We start from the raw sequence: 17,786 nt of genomic DNA on the forward strand, positions 1-17,786 counted from the left end.
CAAAATTGTATCTTGAATTATATGACTTTCTAAACCAGCATTTTTTTCCTCTATGTAATTGTTTTTCACATATGGTGTGTTGCATATCTTTAAAATTTCAAGGTCTTCTACCAGTGAACTTTTTTAGTTTTATGTTTATTTACATCATGGAAAACAACCTTCAGTGCTTAAACCTGTGGAGAGATACTATCAAACACAAACATTTATTGAGCAATATTAAAGTCCCTTATGCTAAGTACTGAATTTGTGACTTTATTCCTTGTGACTTTATTCCAAAAGGCCTTTACAGAATTTTTTTTTTTTTTTCTTTTTTTGGTCCTCTTAACCTGGACTTGTACTGGCATCTGGAAGTCCTTTGACTCTAAGTTACTGTAGAATGACCTTAAAACAGAAAAGGGACTTACTTTATTTTATTTTTTAAAGTTTATTTATTTATTTTGAGAGAGAGAGGGAGTGCGAGCATGGGAGGGGCAGGGGGGGAGAGAGAGAGAGAGAGAGAGGGAGAGAGAGAGAGAGGGAGAGGGAGGGAGGGAGGGAGGGAGAGTGAGAATCCCAGGCAGGCTTTGTGCTGTCAGCACAGAGCCGGATGCAGAGCTCCATCCCACAAACCGAACTGTGATATCATAACCTGAGCTCAAACCAAGAGTGGGACGCTTAACTGACTGAGCCACCCAGGAGTCTTGAAAAGTGACTTCTTTTAAATAACTATGTTTACAGTCAACTTCTTTCTTTCCATTTGTATGCATTTACCATGCAATATCCTAACACATGTAACTCTTTTATTTCAAAAATTTCAAATAAACAATCGGGAATGTGATATTCTTTACCTTCAAAGGGCGATTGCTTATCTTCTTCAGTCCTACGGACATTGATTAATTATATTGCTTTAGTAACCCTCCATATATTATCTTTAAAAGAAATCACTTACATGTTGTGCAGATTTTTATGTCTCACATTTTGTCCCTATAGCTGGCTGTTCAACATCATGTGAGGCTACTCAGTACTGGTCCTCAGGGTTCACAGTTTTACAAGCATCCATAGATGCTGCTATTATACAGGTAAATATGATGAAGGAAGTAAAATAGAGCCACAGTGTATTTTAACAATTACGCCTTAAGTCTTTACAGTAGGATTTAGTTTGTCTGCTGTTAAATGTACAAAATACATAACATATTACAACTCCTTTAAGAAAAAAGATGAGTCATATTTTCAGTTTAATTTTTTTAGTTTAATATTTTTCAAACCCCACTGTTACTTGATGGTTTCTAAGCATGTGATTTAGCAATTCCATATATCTGTATTATTCTATCTGTGTTGACCATAGGTAATATTTATGAATGATCTATATTTATAGACTTTTCCCCTTGAATAAAAATAACTTAGTTTAAAGAAAATGAATGTTTTTGTTATGTTACTCATAGTTGTGGATTTCATTTTTTATTTAATAAATATCACTTATTTGCCAAACATTGTTTCTAAATTGAATGCTTAGAACATGAATCCATTTAATCTGTAGCAAACATAGGGGATTTGTGCTATTATTTTATTTTTTAAATGTTTGTTTATTTTGTTTTGTTTTTTTTTGTTTTTTTTTTTAACGTTTATTTATTTTTGAGACAGAGAGAGACAGAGCATGAACAGGGGAGGGGCAGAGAGAGAGGGAGACACAGAATCTGAAGCAGGCTCCAGGCTCCGAGCTGTCAGCACAGAGCCCGACGCGGGGCTCAAACTCACGGACCGTGAGATCATGACCTGAGCTGAAGTCGGACGCTTAACCGACCAAGCCACCCAGGCGCCCCAATGTTTGTTTATTTTGAGAGAGAGAGAGAGAGAGAAAGAGCAAGTGAGTGCATGCTCCAGCAAGGGAGGGACAGAGAGAGAGGGAGAGAATCCCAAGCAGGCTGTGCACTGTCATTGCAGAGCCTAACATGGGTCTTGTTCTCACAAGCTATGAGATCATGACCTGAACCAAAATCAAGTCGGATGCATAACCGACTGAGCCACCCAGGCACCTGAGATTTGTGCTATTATTATTTCCATTTTACATATGGAACTGAAGCACAGGGAGATTGACTTTCCAAAATTCAGTTAATTAGTGACAAAGCTAATTCCAACTATGGCTTTTTGGCTCCCAAGTTTGTGTTTTAATACTGTACTGCCATGAGGATCGTGTATAAAGGTTACAGTTATAATCTAAAGACATGCTTAGACCTTATCAGGTGTTTCACATTTTAGTAGAAATGAACAGGAGACCTGGCTCTGTTGTTAGACTGCTATGTAGTAAAATGACAACAGGAATAATGCTTTACTTGACAGGGTTGTTGTAAGAACCAAATGCTATGTGTCAGATTGTCTTATAAACTCTGACAGCATGGTACAAATGTATTATAGAGCTGTAATATTACCCAAATTCAGTAATATAGAAGTTTAAGGTAAAGGCAGTAAAATATAGGATATATCACAGTGATGGTGTTATAGTGCTTACTTGTGTTTTTGGCCAAAGACCTTAGCCATCCACAGCCCAGACCACACTGGATGAACAGGCAGAGCAGATCTTATTTTAGACATTTAATTGAATGTTAGATAGAAGTATCATACAGCATAAAGTTTTATTATTCTGTCTACATATGCTTCATACATAGATTTTAAAATGATAGGACATACTATTTAAAAAAAGATTTTTTAAAGACAGTCTTTCATGGTACTAATAATCGTTCCTTAATTCCTCAATATTACAAGTGCATATTTTTGTTAAGATGTATATAATTGCTTAAGAGAATAATTGTTCAGTTTTATTTTCTTTGATAAGCTATTTCATCAAAATTCGTATACTACTCAACTTCAGACTTAAACTTCATGGTATGCTTCCAGAATGAATGAAAGCAATAATGTGTGCTTGTACTTTGACATTGGGGTCTGTCACTTTATTTCAGGTGTGTAGTTTTTGAGTATTGTATTTGTAATATGTTTGTATAAAATATGGGGGTATAATTGTCACATTTTATTGGGGACCACTAAATTCATTGACTGTATGTATGTTTTCCAATTCTAGCTGAAGACCAATGTTTCCTTTTGGAAGGAGCTGGAGTCCACTAAAGCTGTCATTATGGGAGAAACTGCTATGGTTGAGATAGACACCTTTCCCCGAGGAGTCATTTTAATATACCTAGTGATAGCATTTTCACCTTTTGGTTACTTTTTGGCAATTCATATCGTAGCAGAAAAAGAGAAAAAATTAAAGGAGTTTTTAAAGATAATGGGACTTCATGACACTGCCTTTTGGTATGTTATTACAAGTTCATTATTTAGTATGATTAATAATTACATTAAATGTACATATCTCCAGAGTTGTAATTTTGTTATTCACTCAACTTGAGGAGGTGCTTTTGTTTTGGAAGTTGAGACTAGGCATCAAACTGCAGCAATAGATTGGCTTTTTTTTTTTTTTAACATAAGGGAAGTGGGATTTGGGAAACTCATGTTGATATTACATGTTTAAATTTTACTTCACATTTTGTCATAATTGATGAGGTGTGTTCTATGTATTTCAGTGTATAGAACATATGAGATCTTGGAAAGTTAGAAATTAATTGCCTGTTGTAGTCTTCCCCCAATATTATAGCATATATAAGTTATTAAAAATTTAATTAAAATGATTGAACTTTGCATATGTGGCATATGGGGTTCCCTCCTCTCCCCAGGAAAAAAGTTATTTTTGTAAGTTAAGATGAAAATATACAAATAATTTATAGAGAAATTTAGAAAATGTTTTCACAAGTGAGCCATAATATGTCAACATCTTTATACAATGATAATTTTATAGAGGCATGCATTTTTATAAATAATTCTAAATGTATTTTCCTTACTTTTCCCACTGTGTAGTAGGAAAATTTATTTTGAGCTCATTTGGGGGGAAAAGTTAATACTGTGTATGTGAGTTGATATTATAGTCCCTTTTACAAAATTGTATTCCATTTAGCCCAGTTGAATAATGGGGTCATTGTGTATAGCATATTTTCTTTGCTTGTTTTTTTCTCCTATCATTTGAGTAGTCATTGGTTTTTAAGATGCACTGAGCTGTTAAAGTGCTTTGTGAGGAAATGGAAGAAGTTAGGCAGATCAGTTTCTTAATGCCTCAGTTTTGCCTCTGTAAAATGATGGGTTCAATTTTGGTAATGTAGGTATCTTTTAGCTCTGTTTCAGTGCTTTTATGTTTCATGGTAACATACATCAGATAATGATCTAACATTTTTTTAAAAAGCCCTAAATACTGTTGCAGTTCCATTGAACTCTGATTTGGGAAGAAATTTTGAGTAAATACAGTGAGTCTGTTGTCGAACTTCTTGATCTTACATTGTGTAAATGTAGTAAGTACGTTGTCGATTAGTGAGATAGTCTTCATTGCTTAAAGTGTCAAAAAGGCAGGCCGTCAGAGGTTTAATTATAGCCTAGACCATAAAGTTGTCATTAAATTCTTTCATATTTTAAGAAAATTGGAAGTGTTTTTGCATTATTGAACTTTTGAGAATATTGGATTTAAATTAGTCATGAATTGCTATTAATTTGGAGGTTTTTTTTGACTCTTGAAAAGATAATCATTCTATGTCAGACCTTTATCATAACCAATGTTGTATTTTTTAAAAGTTTATTTATTTTGAGAGAGAGAATGTGAGCAGGGGAGGGACAGAGAGAGAGAGAGAGAAAAAATCCCAAGCAGGCTCCATGATGTCAGCACAGAGCCCGACACAGTGCTCGATCCCATGAACCGTGAGATCATGACCTGAACCGAAATCCAGAGTCAGACACTTAACCGACTAAACCACCCAGGCACCCCATATATTTTTAATTACTATTATAAGAACATTAGTTTTCAGTCAATGAGCATACACAGGAAAGAATAAACTTAATTTTAAGAATAAAATGGCTGAAGTTCTGATGAAATGATTTTCTGTGAAAGCCCATGCACTTAATCATAGGTGTATTTGTATTCTCATTTTAGGCTTTCATGGGTCCTTCTGTATACAAGTTTGATTTTCCTTATGTCCCTTCTTATGGCAGTCATTGCAACAGCTTCTTCATTATTCCCTCAAAGTAGCTGCGTTGTGATATTTCTACTTTTTTTCCTGTATGGGTTATCATCTGTGAGTATTTTAACTTGAAATGGGAATAAAGAACTGTCAAAATTGTTGATTAATATAGCAAAGTGCTTATTCTGTGGTTAACTTAGAGTTGATTTGTTACTAGGTTACTCACAAACGACTTGTACATAGACAGCATCATTGTACTTCCCATATTTTAGAAAAGGTACAAAATAGCCTCAGGTTTATTTTTTTTATTTTTATTTTTTATTTTTTAAGTAGGCTCCACGCTGTGCGTGGGCTTGAGGGGCTTGAACTCATGACCCTGAGATCAAGACCTGAGCTGAGGTCAAGAGTCGGATGCTTAACCGACTGAGCCACCCAGGCACCCTGGTGTAGTCTCACATTTCTATTATAGGGTGATGGGTGATGTGTAAAGGTATGCCTTTGTAAATATAGCTCTTTTTAAGGAAACTACTGAAATCATTGTTGCACTATATGCTAACTAATTTGGATGTAAATTAAAAAAAATAAAATTAATAAAAAAAAGAAAAAAAGTGTAAATATAGCTCTTGGATAGTATTGATATTCATCTGCTCTATTGGCTAAATGCTTCCTGTTAATGGCCAGCCTTTGTGTTCCTGTGGTTCTAGTTTCTATTATGATTGGCTTATGTGCCCATGCTGTACCATTTATTAAATTTTTTCATGATCACCCTTGCTCTTTCACGTGATAATTTACAAGCAACTCAGACTTCTACATACAGTTACCTGAGTTTGTATCTCATCAAGACATCGAGTTTAAAAGATAGGTTCTCTGTTTAAAAGCTGGTTGATTTATTGTTTTGTTCACATGTACACATGTAACTGCAGACGCATGTGGCTGGTTATGGTTTCTGTTGTGTAGAGGTAGTCATGTTTGCCTATTTACATAGATAAAATGTTTTTAATGTTTATCATCTTAAATTTTTTAATGTATTTATTCCTGTTTCTATGAGAATAAAATCTTACCATAGCATTTAGAAATTATTTTAATGAATGTATTTTCCAATGATTGTTCTTTCACACGCAAAATTAATTTTGTTTTCATACCAATGTATGTGAATAATGCATTAACTTTAATATTTATATTTTGCAGGTATTTTTTGCTTTAATGCTGACACCTCTTTTTAAAAAATCAAAACATGTGGGAATAGTTGAATTTTTAGTCACTGTGGCTTTTGGATTTGTTGGCCTTTTGTTAGTCCTCATGGAAAGTTTTCCCAAATCATTAGTGTGGCTTTTCAGTCCTTTCTGTCAATGTACTTTTTTGATTGGTATTGCACAGGTAGGTAATATATTTATCTTGCTTCCACTACTAAGTACTTTTTCTCTCCAGTTCCATGCAGCTTGTTATACTGCAGTGATACTGCCTTTGATTTGCAAAAAAATTATTTTATAATTTCAACATAAGAAAGGAATGCTGTTTGAACACTGGAGTACATTTTATATGGGTTTCATTTATATTTTCTCCATTTTTAAGTTTTTCATCTGTATGATCTGTTTAGAAGTTTTCTATCTTGTGTATTAGTATATCTCAGTAGTTTATTTTCACTGCAATAACTCAGTTTGTTAAAAGTCATTTTAAGCGCCAGGTATTCTAGATTGCTATATGGCCTGGTTACATTGCTACTTTGGTACATTTATCTCAGATGTGTACCTGGCAGAAAATTGTGGTGTGTGGAGCAAAACAAATTTTCATGACTGTTATCAGTGAAACGAGTAGGCTGGTGGATTTTATTACTTTAGGATTCATGGGATTGTCCTTCGCCTAAATAATATTTATATTTATGTATTTATTTTTAAAGTTTTTATTTGATTTTTATTAGTCTATTTTATAGGGGCAGTCAGGTTCTGAGGGAAGTATTCTTATGAGAAACTGCTTCTTCTATTATAAAACATAAATTCGGTCAATGTATAAAGCAAAAATGTAATTACTTAAAATAAGAGATTATTCATGTTGACTAAATAGAATATTCTGATTTGTGAAACCTTAGATTAATGTTTATGAGTATTGAGTTAAGCAAATTTTAATTACTTTGGACCTAAGAGCTATCGTTTACACATTTTAAGAGTCCACTGAGTTCTCCTTCACTTAGGAAAGTAGATTTATAGATTCATAGGTCTTTGTTGCTTGTGGGAAGGACTTCCCAATGTCATTTAATCATCTTCATTTCACAGATGAGGAGACTGAGATCCAGAATGGTGTAATTAACATTTATTCCTAATGGCAGATCTGGGGTCTAAATGACACCTCAACCTCTAGTACATGTCTTTCTGCTCTATCACATATATCTATTGTGAATAATGGAAGAGTTGTGTTAATTAATCAGAATACCTTCTCCCTTTTCAGTATTGAAAAGATGCTGATCATAATTTTATCCTCTAATACTTAATTTGTTTGACTTCCATGTGGACCATTTGTTTGCAGCAGTTAGTAGTACGAGCATACTTTATTTTTATTTCCTTTGATAGTCATAACATTAGAATTCAATGCCCTGGGAAGGGATGTATACTAATTTTAAAACATAACATTAAAAAGGATTGAAATGGATTGTTGTGATAAACTTATATTTTGGTAAAGTTTATTGTTTTCCTTATAAATTCTTACTACTAATTTAGTAGACTGTTAGAAGGCCCAGTTTGGTTACCATCGATCTGGATATAATGAGAAACTCTAGGTAGTGTTAACTTTTGCTTATTTGTATTGTTTTTATATAATAAAGTTGGTGTTTCTGTTTTCCAGGTCATGCACTTAGAAGATTTTAATGAAGGTGCTTTATTTTCTAATTTGACTGAAGGCCCATATCCTCTAATTATTACTCTTGTCATGCTAGCACTTAATAGTATATTCTATGTCCTCTTGGCTGTCTATCTTGATCAAGTCATTCCAGGTATGCAGGTACCTATTGGATTTTACTTTAAAGATTTTAATTTTTTTGCTCACATAGGGTCAACTTAGTTTAAATGTTTTCTTCTAGCTGGAGTACCCTAGTCATATTTGTTGTTTAAACTCTTAGTTTAATTTTAAATAAGTATATTTCGTACCTGTGCCTTAATGACTAGTGAATGTAGGGAGATTCTCTTCAAAAGAGAGCAGTTTGCTTTGAAAACTTAAGTCTGTGACTCAATTTATGTCTGTTGTTAATCTTTGTTGGCTAAAGTATTGTTAATGTTAATCTTTGTTGGCTAAAGTATTTCACTACTTTACCCTCTAAGGTGCAAAACTATGAGGTAATCTTGTAACTCCCACCACTGTCCTTATCCATCATTCATCTATAGCCAACTCCTGTTGATTGAAAATATTATCAAAATAATCTAACACTCCCTTGACTTTCCCCTTTGAGTTCCTCATTACTTTTGTCTGTGCTCTAGACTGGCACTTATATGGTAACTACTAGACAATATGATTTTTTAAATTTGAATTATTTAGAATTAAAGAAATTAACAGCCCATTTCCTCGGTAGCACAAGTCACCTTCCGACTGCTTAGTAAGCCACAAATGGCTTTTAGTTACCATATGGTACAGTATGCATACAGGACATTTCTACCACTGCGGAAGGCGTCTAGACCATACCTCTCATCTAATTACCTGCTTCAAGCCTGTCTAAAACTTAGCCATTGCCTTTAATCAAATTAATCACCTGCTCAGAAATCATCTTGCTGGACATATCCTAGTGAATTAAATAGAAACTCTTTATGTATGAATGTCCTTCACATTACTTTTATACATTTAAGCTCTCTTCACTCTCTGCCTCCTTACTGTATTTTATATTCATCCAAATAGCCCTATTTACCTATTTAAGCCCAGCTTCAGTAAATCGGTTAGATTGTTTTTAGTTACTCTTAACAGAAGATCGTTTTAATTGGCGTGAGCAAGAAGGAAATTGATTGTTTTGCTTAAAAGGAAGTCCAGAGATAGGATAGGTTCCGAATTGGTTGCCTTATTCAAAGACCCACATTCTCTAGGCTTTTGCCCCCTGTGCCTGTCTTCCTGGCTGCTGTGGGATGCTTCTTTGTTCCTGTCCAATGGAGGAGGGAGGGTGAATCTTTCCCCCACCTAAACCCTTCGCTTCTGATTGGTTACATGCTGACAGCCAGAGCAGTAACAGTCACCAGAGGATGCCACGTGCTGATCAGATGAGTTAGGATCCTCTCAGTAGAGGGGATCAGATCTAGATGTGGCCGTCGAGAAGAGGTTGGATATTTTTTTTTAAATGGGAAGTGTTGGCTTTTTTAGGGAAAGAGGTGAAAATGGATATATACTGTGTGAGCAACCATCACTGTCTACTGTGTCTAAGTCTTCTTCGCCTGTCCTGTTGCCGTGTTACTCTCCTGATTTTAAAAACCTCCGTGAACTGTGTCCACTTTTCGAAGTAATAAGTACTAGCCGTTTTCAAAGACACGATAAGATGATACCCATTACAGCCCTCAGGATATATTCCTCATTCAGGCATAAACTTCTCTTCCTTTGAACTCTTACTAGCGCCATGCACGATGTGCTTCATGTCTGCAGCATGTTCTAGGCGCTCGTTACACATGTGCGCCCGTAAAGATGGGAGCTCCTTCGGGACAGAAAATGCGCTTTATTCACCTTTACGTTCTCATGTGCTCTAAGCATCTCAGATGGGTTATAGACTAGAATTATTTGTCAGTAAAAACATTTTTCACACAGTGCTGATTTAATACTTTTAATATGAACTTTAGCTCCAGGTCATGTGTTTCACATACTGTCTTTATAATTTCAAATCTAGTTTCTAGAAATAATTTGTGAGGGTGATTCATTTTTTAATTTTTTTTATTTTTCAGGGGAATTTGGCTTACGGAGATCATCTTTATATTTTCTAAAGCCATCATATTGGTCAAAAAGCAAAAGAAATTATAAGGAGTTATCAGAGGGCAATGTTAATGGAAATATTAGTTTTAGTGAAATTGTTGAGCCTGTTTCTTCAGAATTTGTGGGAAAAGAAGCCATAAGGTATGATTTAATCTTTGGCAACTTAGGTATAAGAAGTAGTTAAACACTGCTACATTTAAATCCTATTTTTAAATAATGTATGTAACTACTGTGTCTTAGATTTTGGTACACAGCTCATGATTTTTAAAAAAATTTTTTTTTTTTTAATGTTTATTTATTTTTGAAAGAGACAGAGACAGAATGCGAGTGGGTTAGGGGCAGAGAGAGAGGGAGACACAGAAACAGAAGCAGGCTCCAGGCTCTGAGCTGTCGGCACAGAGCCCGACGCGGGACTCGAAGTCAGGAGCTGTGAGAACATGACCTGAGCCGAAGTCGGACACTCAACCGACTGAGCCATCCAGGCACCCCCACATCTCATGATTTTTAAAACACAGAATTAATATGAGCAGTTTCTCTTTTAGGTTCTTATTTTCTTTGCAGCCATTTAGAATAAGGTTGTGTTAGGTTTGAAATTTTATGTTTCAGTGGAAACTTTTAAAAGTTATAAAACCTAGTATTCATACAATTAAGCCATTTTCAGATTTCCATTAAGTAGATTGAAACAGAATAAATATTAGCTTTATAATTTTATTCCGGCTGCATTGTCTAAGTTATATAACATATTGTCCTCTCTTAATTTCATAGACTTTTAGGTATTGTGACTCAGAGTATCAGTTTAATTTCTATGAACCCAAGAAATTCACTACGATGCCTTTCTAGGTCAGTCAAAACCAAATTTAAAAAGTAACAGGAAGAAGAGAAAAGAAATAAAAGGCAAAAAATGAAAGAAAAAGTGAAGTATAATATAATATGTGTTTTTCAAGTTTAAGAACGTATAAAAAGCAAGGGAGAGTCAGATACTTAGGATGTAATAAGTGGGTTAATGGTCTGCTTTCTCAGGGGCAAAATTGAAAGTGGTTAACAAAACCATTAATTCTTTAAGTTATTTGAGACATTTAAAGTGGAATGAGAGAACCACTTCACGTTTATGGATAGTTTGAAATGTGTGCTGATGTGAAATACAGCATTTGGTTTTTAGTCCCCGTTAACTGTTGTAACAAGTATCGATAAATTACAAACAGAAAAGTATCAAAGATGAAGAGACATCTATAAATTGCTGGAGCCAAAGGCTTTATTTTCAGAAGGTGGCTTGTCACGAAATGTGAATGAATGACACTTAAAATGCACAGGAATACTGAATGCTTTTGTGGTTTCTTTAAAATAATTTTGTAATTATTGTCACCTCTCTTAGGTTTCTTGTTTTAGTAGGAAGGTACTTTATTATTATTTCTATAAAATATGACAGCTTTGATAACAATACTACACATGGAAGCGCACAACCTTATAAATTGCTTTGAATACTTAGAGAATCGTGTTTTTCAGAATCAGTGGTATTCAGAAGACGTACAGAAAGAAAGGTGAAAGCGTGGAGGCTTTGAGAAGTAAGTAGCTTTCGTTGTACCCAGTCCATGATTGTAAAGTACAGATTGGAAAACAATTTGCATAGTTTGTACAAAATTTAAACTTCTTTAGCACAGTTTTCTCTCTTTTAGGGGCACTTTCATATATTTACGTGATTAATATTCATAATAAAATTAACAACAAATAAAATACTAAGAGTAAAAAATAATCTATTAAAGATGAAAACCATTCAGTTATTTGAACAAGTCTGTGTCCTTTTTCGTTCTATTATTATGCATGTGTCTTCATGTTAGTTAATTTTGTTTCCTTTTGACTTAGCACAGGGTTTCTCGAACTTGGCACTACTGACATTTGAGTCTGATAATTCCTTGCCGTGAGAACTATTGTGAGAATTGTAGAATGTTTAACAATGTGTAAGGATTCTTCAAAATGAATAGAGTATATATATACACACACATACACACACACACTCACATATGCATGCACACACACATCCACATATGTAAGAGAGCAGGGTGAGCTGGCGGGGTGGGAGAAGGAGGGAATAAGGAGATTAATTTTAAGAAATTGGTCCACGTGATTGTGAGGCCTGGCGAGTCTGAAATCTACACGGCAGCATGGCAGCTTGGAAACTGAGATAAGAGTTACAGTTGCAGGCTTCAGTCTGAAATTCACAGGGGAGGCTGTAGGGCTGGAGACTCAGGACATCTATGCTACGGTCTTGGGGCAGAATTCCTCCTTCTCAGGGAAAACCATTTTTGCTCAGCAGGCCTTCAACTGACTAGATATGGTTCACCAGTATTATTGAGGGCATCCAAATTGGAAAGGAAGCACTGAAGCTGTTAGCAGTTGATATGAGTATACATTTAAAAAATCTGGTTAGAGCTACAAAAAAGTTAGTGGAACTAAAAAGCAAATTTAGTAAGGGGGCAGAGTATAAGATAAATGTAGAAAAATAAATTGTCCTTCGATATACTACTAACAGATAATTAGAAAGTAAAATTAATGAGGCGCCTAGGTGACTTAGTCAGTTAAGCACCAGACTCTTGATTTTGACTCAGGTCATGATCTCAGTTTGTGAGTTCGAGCTCTGCATCAAGTTCCACACTAACAGTGCGGAGCCTCCCTGGGATTCTCTCCCTCTCTCTCTGTCTCTCTCTCTCTGTCTCTCTCTCTCTCTCTCTCTGTCTGTCTCTCTGTCTCTCTCTGCATCTCCCCTGCTTGTGTACTCTCTGTCAAAAATAAATAAACTTAAAAAAAAAAAGAAATTAAAATTAAAAATAGCCCATAAGTATCTAAACATATTTATAGGTAAATCTGACAAAAAGTGTAACAGATTCGTAACCTGAAAAATTTAAAAAAGTTGCTGAAAGGGGCGCCTGGGTGGCTCAGTCGGTTGAGCGTCCAACTTTGGCTCAGGTCATGATCTCACAGTTCGTGAGTTCGAGCCCTGTGTCGGGCTCTTGTGTTGACAGCTCAGAGTCTGGAGCCTGCTTCAGATTCCGTGTCTCCCTCTCTTTCTGCCCCTTCCCTGCTCATGCTCTGTCTCTCAAAAATGAATAAAGTTAAAAAAAAATTTTTTTTTAAAGTTGCTGAAAGAATAAAGAGTATGTAAATAAGTAGAGATACCATGTTCATGGGTGAGAAGACTCAGGGTCAGATGCCAACTTTACTCAAATTTCAGTAGATTCAGGCACAATAAAAATCCTAATAGGGCTTTTTTTTTTTTTTTTTTTTGGTAGCTTTTGACAAACTGATTCTAAACTTTCCAAGAAAATACAAATGACCTAGAATAGTCAAAAACACTTTGAAAAAGAAGACCAAAGTTGAGGAACTAGTATAACTTTGTTACAAGACTTCGTATAAATGCTCCAGTAATCAAGACAGTGTAATTTTGGCATAAAAACAACATAAAAATAGATCAGTGAAACAGAATAGAGAGTGTAGAATAGGCCCATATGTGTATGAGTAGGTAACTTGCAACAAAGATGCAAAGTTAACTTGCTAGAGAAAGGATGGACTTTTAAACAAATGCTGTTGAAACAATCGGATAAAGTGAGCATTGGTCTGTCGTAGGCACCATATACAAAAACTAACTGAAAATGGATCATACACCTAAATGTAAAACCTAAAACTCTAAAACTTCAAAAAAAACAATCCATAGAAGAAATGTGTTTGCAGTCTGGGGTTACATGAAAATTTCCCAGATATGCACAGAAGCACAACTGTAAATTAATTGATGAATTGGACTGTAAAAATTAAGAAGGCTTCTGTTTGTAAGATACTGTTAATGGAAATGAAAAGCTAAACCATTGGCCTGGGGGAAGTATTTGCAAATCATCGATCTGATCAAGAACTTGGATCCAGAATATATAAAGATCTCTCAAAACTCAATAATAAGAAAACAACCCAGTTAATGGGCAGAATATTTGAATATCCTCTTCACCAAAGAAGATAGAAGGCTAGCAACTAAGTACATGAGAAGGTGTCCAACACTATTACTCATTAGGGAATTGCAAATTAAAATCACAAGATATCAGTACATACTTAGCAGAATGATTACAATTATTATTTTCTATACATTATGCTATGCTCACCACAAGCTTAGCTGCCATCTGTCACCACATAACACTGGAATGACGAAGATTGGAAAGGCTGGTCATACTGAGTGTTGGTGAAGGTGGAAACCTGGAGCTCATGCGCTGCCGGAGGGGATGTGAAAGGGCACAGGTGCTTTGGAAAATAGCTTGACAATTTGTGAAAGAGTTAAATATGCGCCTGTTATGTGATCTAGCCATTTCACTTCTAGGCATCTGTCCAGGAGAGGTGAAAATTGTTTTATACTAAGACTTATAGAGGAATATTCATTGTAAAGTTATTTGTTACACAAAAACTGAAAACAGTCAAAAATGCCTATTAATAGGGGAATGCATAGCCAGCTGTGGCATATGCATCCAGTGGAATGCTCGTTGGCATAAAAGGAATGAATTCTTAATACGTGCTACAACATGGATGAATCTCTAAATAATGATGTTAAGTAAAGAAGCTAGAAATAAAACTACGTAGTATAGGATTACATTCATGTAAAGTAGAAAAGGCAGAACTAATGTGTAGTGAAAAAGAGCAGATCAGTGGTTACTTGGAGATGGGTGGAATAGGCAAAGGACAAACATTTTTTTTTTTTTTTTTTTTTTTATTTTTGGGACAGAGAGAGACAGAGCATGAACGGGGGAGGGGCAGAGAGAGAGGGAGACACAGAATCGGAAACAGGCTCCAGGCTCCGAGCCATCGGCCCAGAGCCTGACGCGGGGCTCGAACTCACGGACCGCGAGATCGTGACCTGGCTGAAGTCGGACGCTTAACCGACTGCGCCACCCAGGCGCCCCAAGGACAAACATTTTAAAGCAGCATTTTTTGTGGAGATGAATATGTTCATCATCTTGATAGTGGTGATGCTTTTATGGTCATAGCTACGCGTCAAACTTAGATTCTAAGTTGCCAAATTGGTTGTTACAGGTTATTCATAATCTTTTACATGTCTGTAGAATCTGTAATGATGTTCCCTGTCTTCATTATATATTTAGTAATTTGTAATTATTTTTTTTCATTTGTTTTGCAGTGGGTTTATCAATTTTATTAATCTTTTCGAGGCATCAACTTTGTTGGTTTTCTTTATCATACATGTGTTTGCTTTGCAGTTAATTGAGTTGTGTTACTCTGTTATTTCTGTATGACTACTTTCTTTGGGTTTAATTAGTTTTGCTTTTCCTAGCTTTAAAAAAAAAAAGTTTATTTATTTTGAGACAGAGAGCAGGAGAGGAGCAGAGAGGGAGAGAGAGAGAGAGGGAGAGAGAATGAATCCCAAGCAGGCTCCACGCTGTCAGCATAGAACCTGACACAGGGCTCCATCTCGTGAATCGTGAGGTTATGACCTGAGCCGTAATGAAGAGTCAGATGCTTAACGGGCTGAGCCACCCAGGAGCCCCTTCCTAGCTTCTTGATATGGAATCGGTTGTTATTTCTGCCCGAACCGTTCAGCTTTAGCCACTCTAATGCTCAGTGGCTTAAGGCAGTTATTATTTTGCTATGACTGAGGAGTCTCTCGTTTGGTTCTTCAGTCAGTTTGTGGATTATCTGGAATTGGATGGTGGCCTGGTCACATAGTTGGCTAACAGACTAGTTGGTCTAGTGGACTGTAGGCGGGAGAATTTACCTCTTTTATATGGTCTCGCATCCTCCAGTAGGTTAGTTGAACTGGAAGCAGTTGAGTAGTTTTTATTATGCCGTTTCTCATTTTCCTCCTCTTGGCTTCTTGGTCACACGTGCCCTTCCTAGAAACTACTCTAGATATTATAACATGGATCCTTGACTTACAAGTTAGTGGTTTACTAATTTATAGTATTTACAGAATAGTAAAGTGAGAAAAAAAGTCCAGGAACTTACTTTTATCCCTACTTATTTCTTTATGCCTATTCCAACTTATATACTATTGTTTTCATGTAGTTTAATTCTATGTGTATTTTAAACCAAAGATAATGTTATTAGCATTGTGTTTAAAAGACCGTTTCATTTATATTTACTTGTGTATTTACCGTATCATTTATCTTTGTTACTTCCTGCCTTTCTGATCTTCCGTCTAGGATAATTTTCCTTGTGTGTGAAAAATAGCTTTTTGCTCTTTTCTTTAATTCGGGTCTGCTGATGGTACAGTCTCTCAGTTTTTGTTTGCAAATACATTTTTTCACCTTTAGCTTTGAAGCATATTTCTCTGAATATTCAATTTCAGCTTGATGGTAATTTTTTTTTTTCAGCACTTTAAAGTATAATCTGTCATCTCCCTTTTCCATTGTTATGGTTGCAGAGATAACTGTTGGTTTTCCTATTTCTCTGTTGTTGGTAGATACTGTTACCCTGGCTGTTTTTAAAGATCTGTCTCTAGGGGCGCCTGGGTGGCTCAGTGGATTGAGCTCAGGTCATGATCTCAGAGTTGGCGGGTTTGAGCCACACATTGGGCTCGCTGCTGTCCACACAGAGCCCACTTTGGATCTTCGGTCCCCCTCTCTCTGCCCCTGCCCCACTTGCGCTCTCTCTCGCTCTCGCTCTCTCTCTCTCTCTGTCAAAAAATAAACATGAAGAAAACCTTAAAGATCTGTTTTTGGTTTTCAGCAGTTTTACTGCCACATGCCTCGGTGGTGTTTGTTTTACATTTATTCCACTTTGGTTTTACAAGTGCTTCTTGAATCTGTGGCTTGATGTCTTTCTTCTGTTTTAAATTTTTTTCAGCCATTTCTTTTCCAGTACTTTCCAGTATTGCTTCTGTCCTATTTTCTCATCCTTTAGTCTATTATTATTACATGTTACAACTTTTCATTTCATCCCATTTATTTTTTATGCTCTTTTCTGAATTTTTCATTGTTTTTTTCTCTCTCTGTGCTTCAGTCTAGATATTTTCTTATGACTTTTCTTGTCATTTACTAATTTTCTGTAGTTGGGCCTAACGTGGTTAAACAATCCTATTGAAATATTTTTCACTTAACTTTTCCAGTTTTTGTCTTTCCACTTGGTTCTTTTGTATGGTTTTTAGTTCTTTGTCAGCATTCTCTTAGGAGCAGGATAGCATGGTTGTTTTGCAATCTTCTCTTCTGGTGTCAATATCTGTATGTCCTCTAGGTCCATTTCTGTCACCTGTCATTTCTGTTGGGTTTTTATCTTCTCTTGCTATTTCCTGTCTGGTTGTTTTTGACTGAGTGCTGTGTATTGCATATGAAAATTGTAGAGATTATTTGATGCTCTGGATGATGTGATCTTCCTCCAGAGAAGATTTATTTTTGCTTCTGGCCTGCAGATCCTTCATCAGGTCAGGGTCTGCAGTGATTCAAAGCTGGGTTTTCAGATCCCTGTCTTTTGTCCTCCTTCAATCATTGACACATCCTTCCTTGATACTTCTTCATTCCGTTTTTCTTTTATTTAAAAAAACATTTTTTTAACGTTTACTTATTATTGGGAGACAGAGAGAAACAGAGCATGAGCATGGGAAGGGCAGAGAGAAGGGAAGACACAGAATCTGAAGCAGGCTCCAGGCTCCAAGCTGTCAGCACAGAGCCCTTCGTGGTGCTTGAACTCACAAAGCACAAGATCGTGATCTGAGCTGAAGTCGGACACTTAACCGACTGAGCCACCCAGGCGCCCCGATTTTTCTTTTATTTAAATTGAATTTCTCAAGTATTTAGTTAACCACTCCCATGCTGTTGGTTAGTTTCTAGGTTTTTGCTAATATTTTTACCATAGGAA

At 35.8% G+C, this 17,786-nt stretch overlaps 1 protein-coding gene across 2 annotated transcripts in view; it reads left to right on the top strand.

Annotated features, from left to right (window-relative positions):
• Nucleotides 1–17,786, top strand: part of ABCA5 (ATP binding cassette subfamily A member 5) — a 72,846-nt gene that overhangs the window by 15,866 nt on the left and 39,194 nt on the right. For both annotated transcript variants that reach the window (XM_058705738.1, XM_058705737.1), the window contains 7 exons: nt 970–1,058; nt 3,053–3,282; nt 5,000–5,141; nt 6,216–6,404; nt 7,863–8,010; nt 9,926–10,094; nt 11,457–11,515. In XM_058705738.1, coding sequence (XP_058561721.1) covers nt 970–1,058; nt 3,053–3,282; nt 5,000–5,141; nt 6,216–6,404; nt 7,863–8,010; nt 9,926–10,094; nt 11,457–11,515 — 1,026 coding nt within the window. The remainder of the gene's footprint in view (nt 1–969; nt 1,059–3,052; nt 3,283–4,999; nt 5,142–6,215; nt 6,405–7,862; nt 8,011–9,925; nt 10,095–11,456; nt 11,516–17,786) is intronic.

Source organism: Neofelis nebulosa, chromosome 16 (assembly GCF_028018385.1).
Source record: "Neofelis nebulosa isolate mNeoNeb1 chromosome 16, mNeoNeb1.pri, whole genome shotgun sequence".
In the NCBI taxonomy this organism is placed as follows: Eukaryota; Metazoa; Chordata; class Mammalia; order Carnivora; family Felidae; genus Neofelis; species Neofelis nebulosa.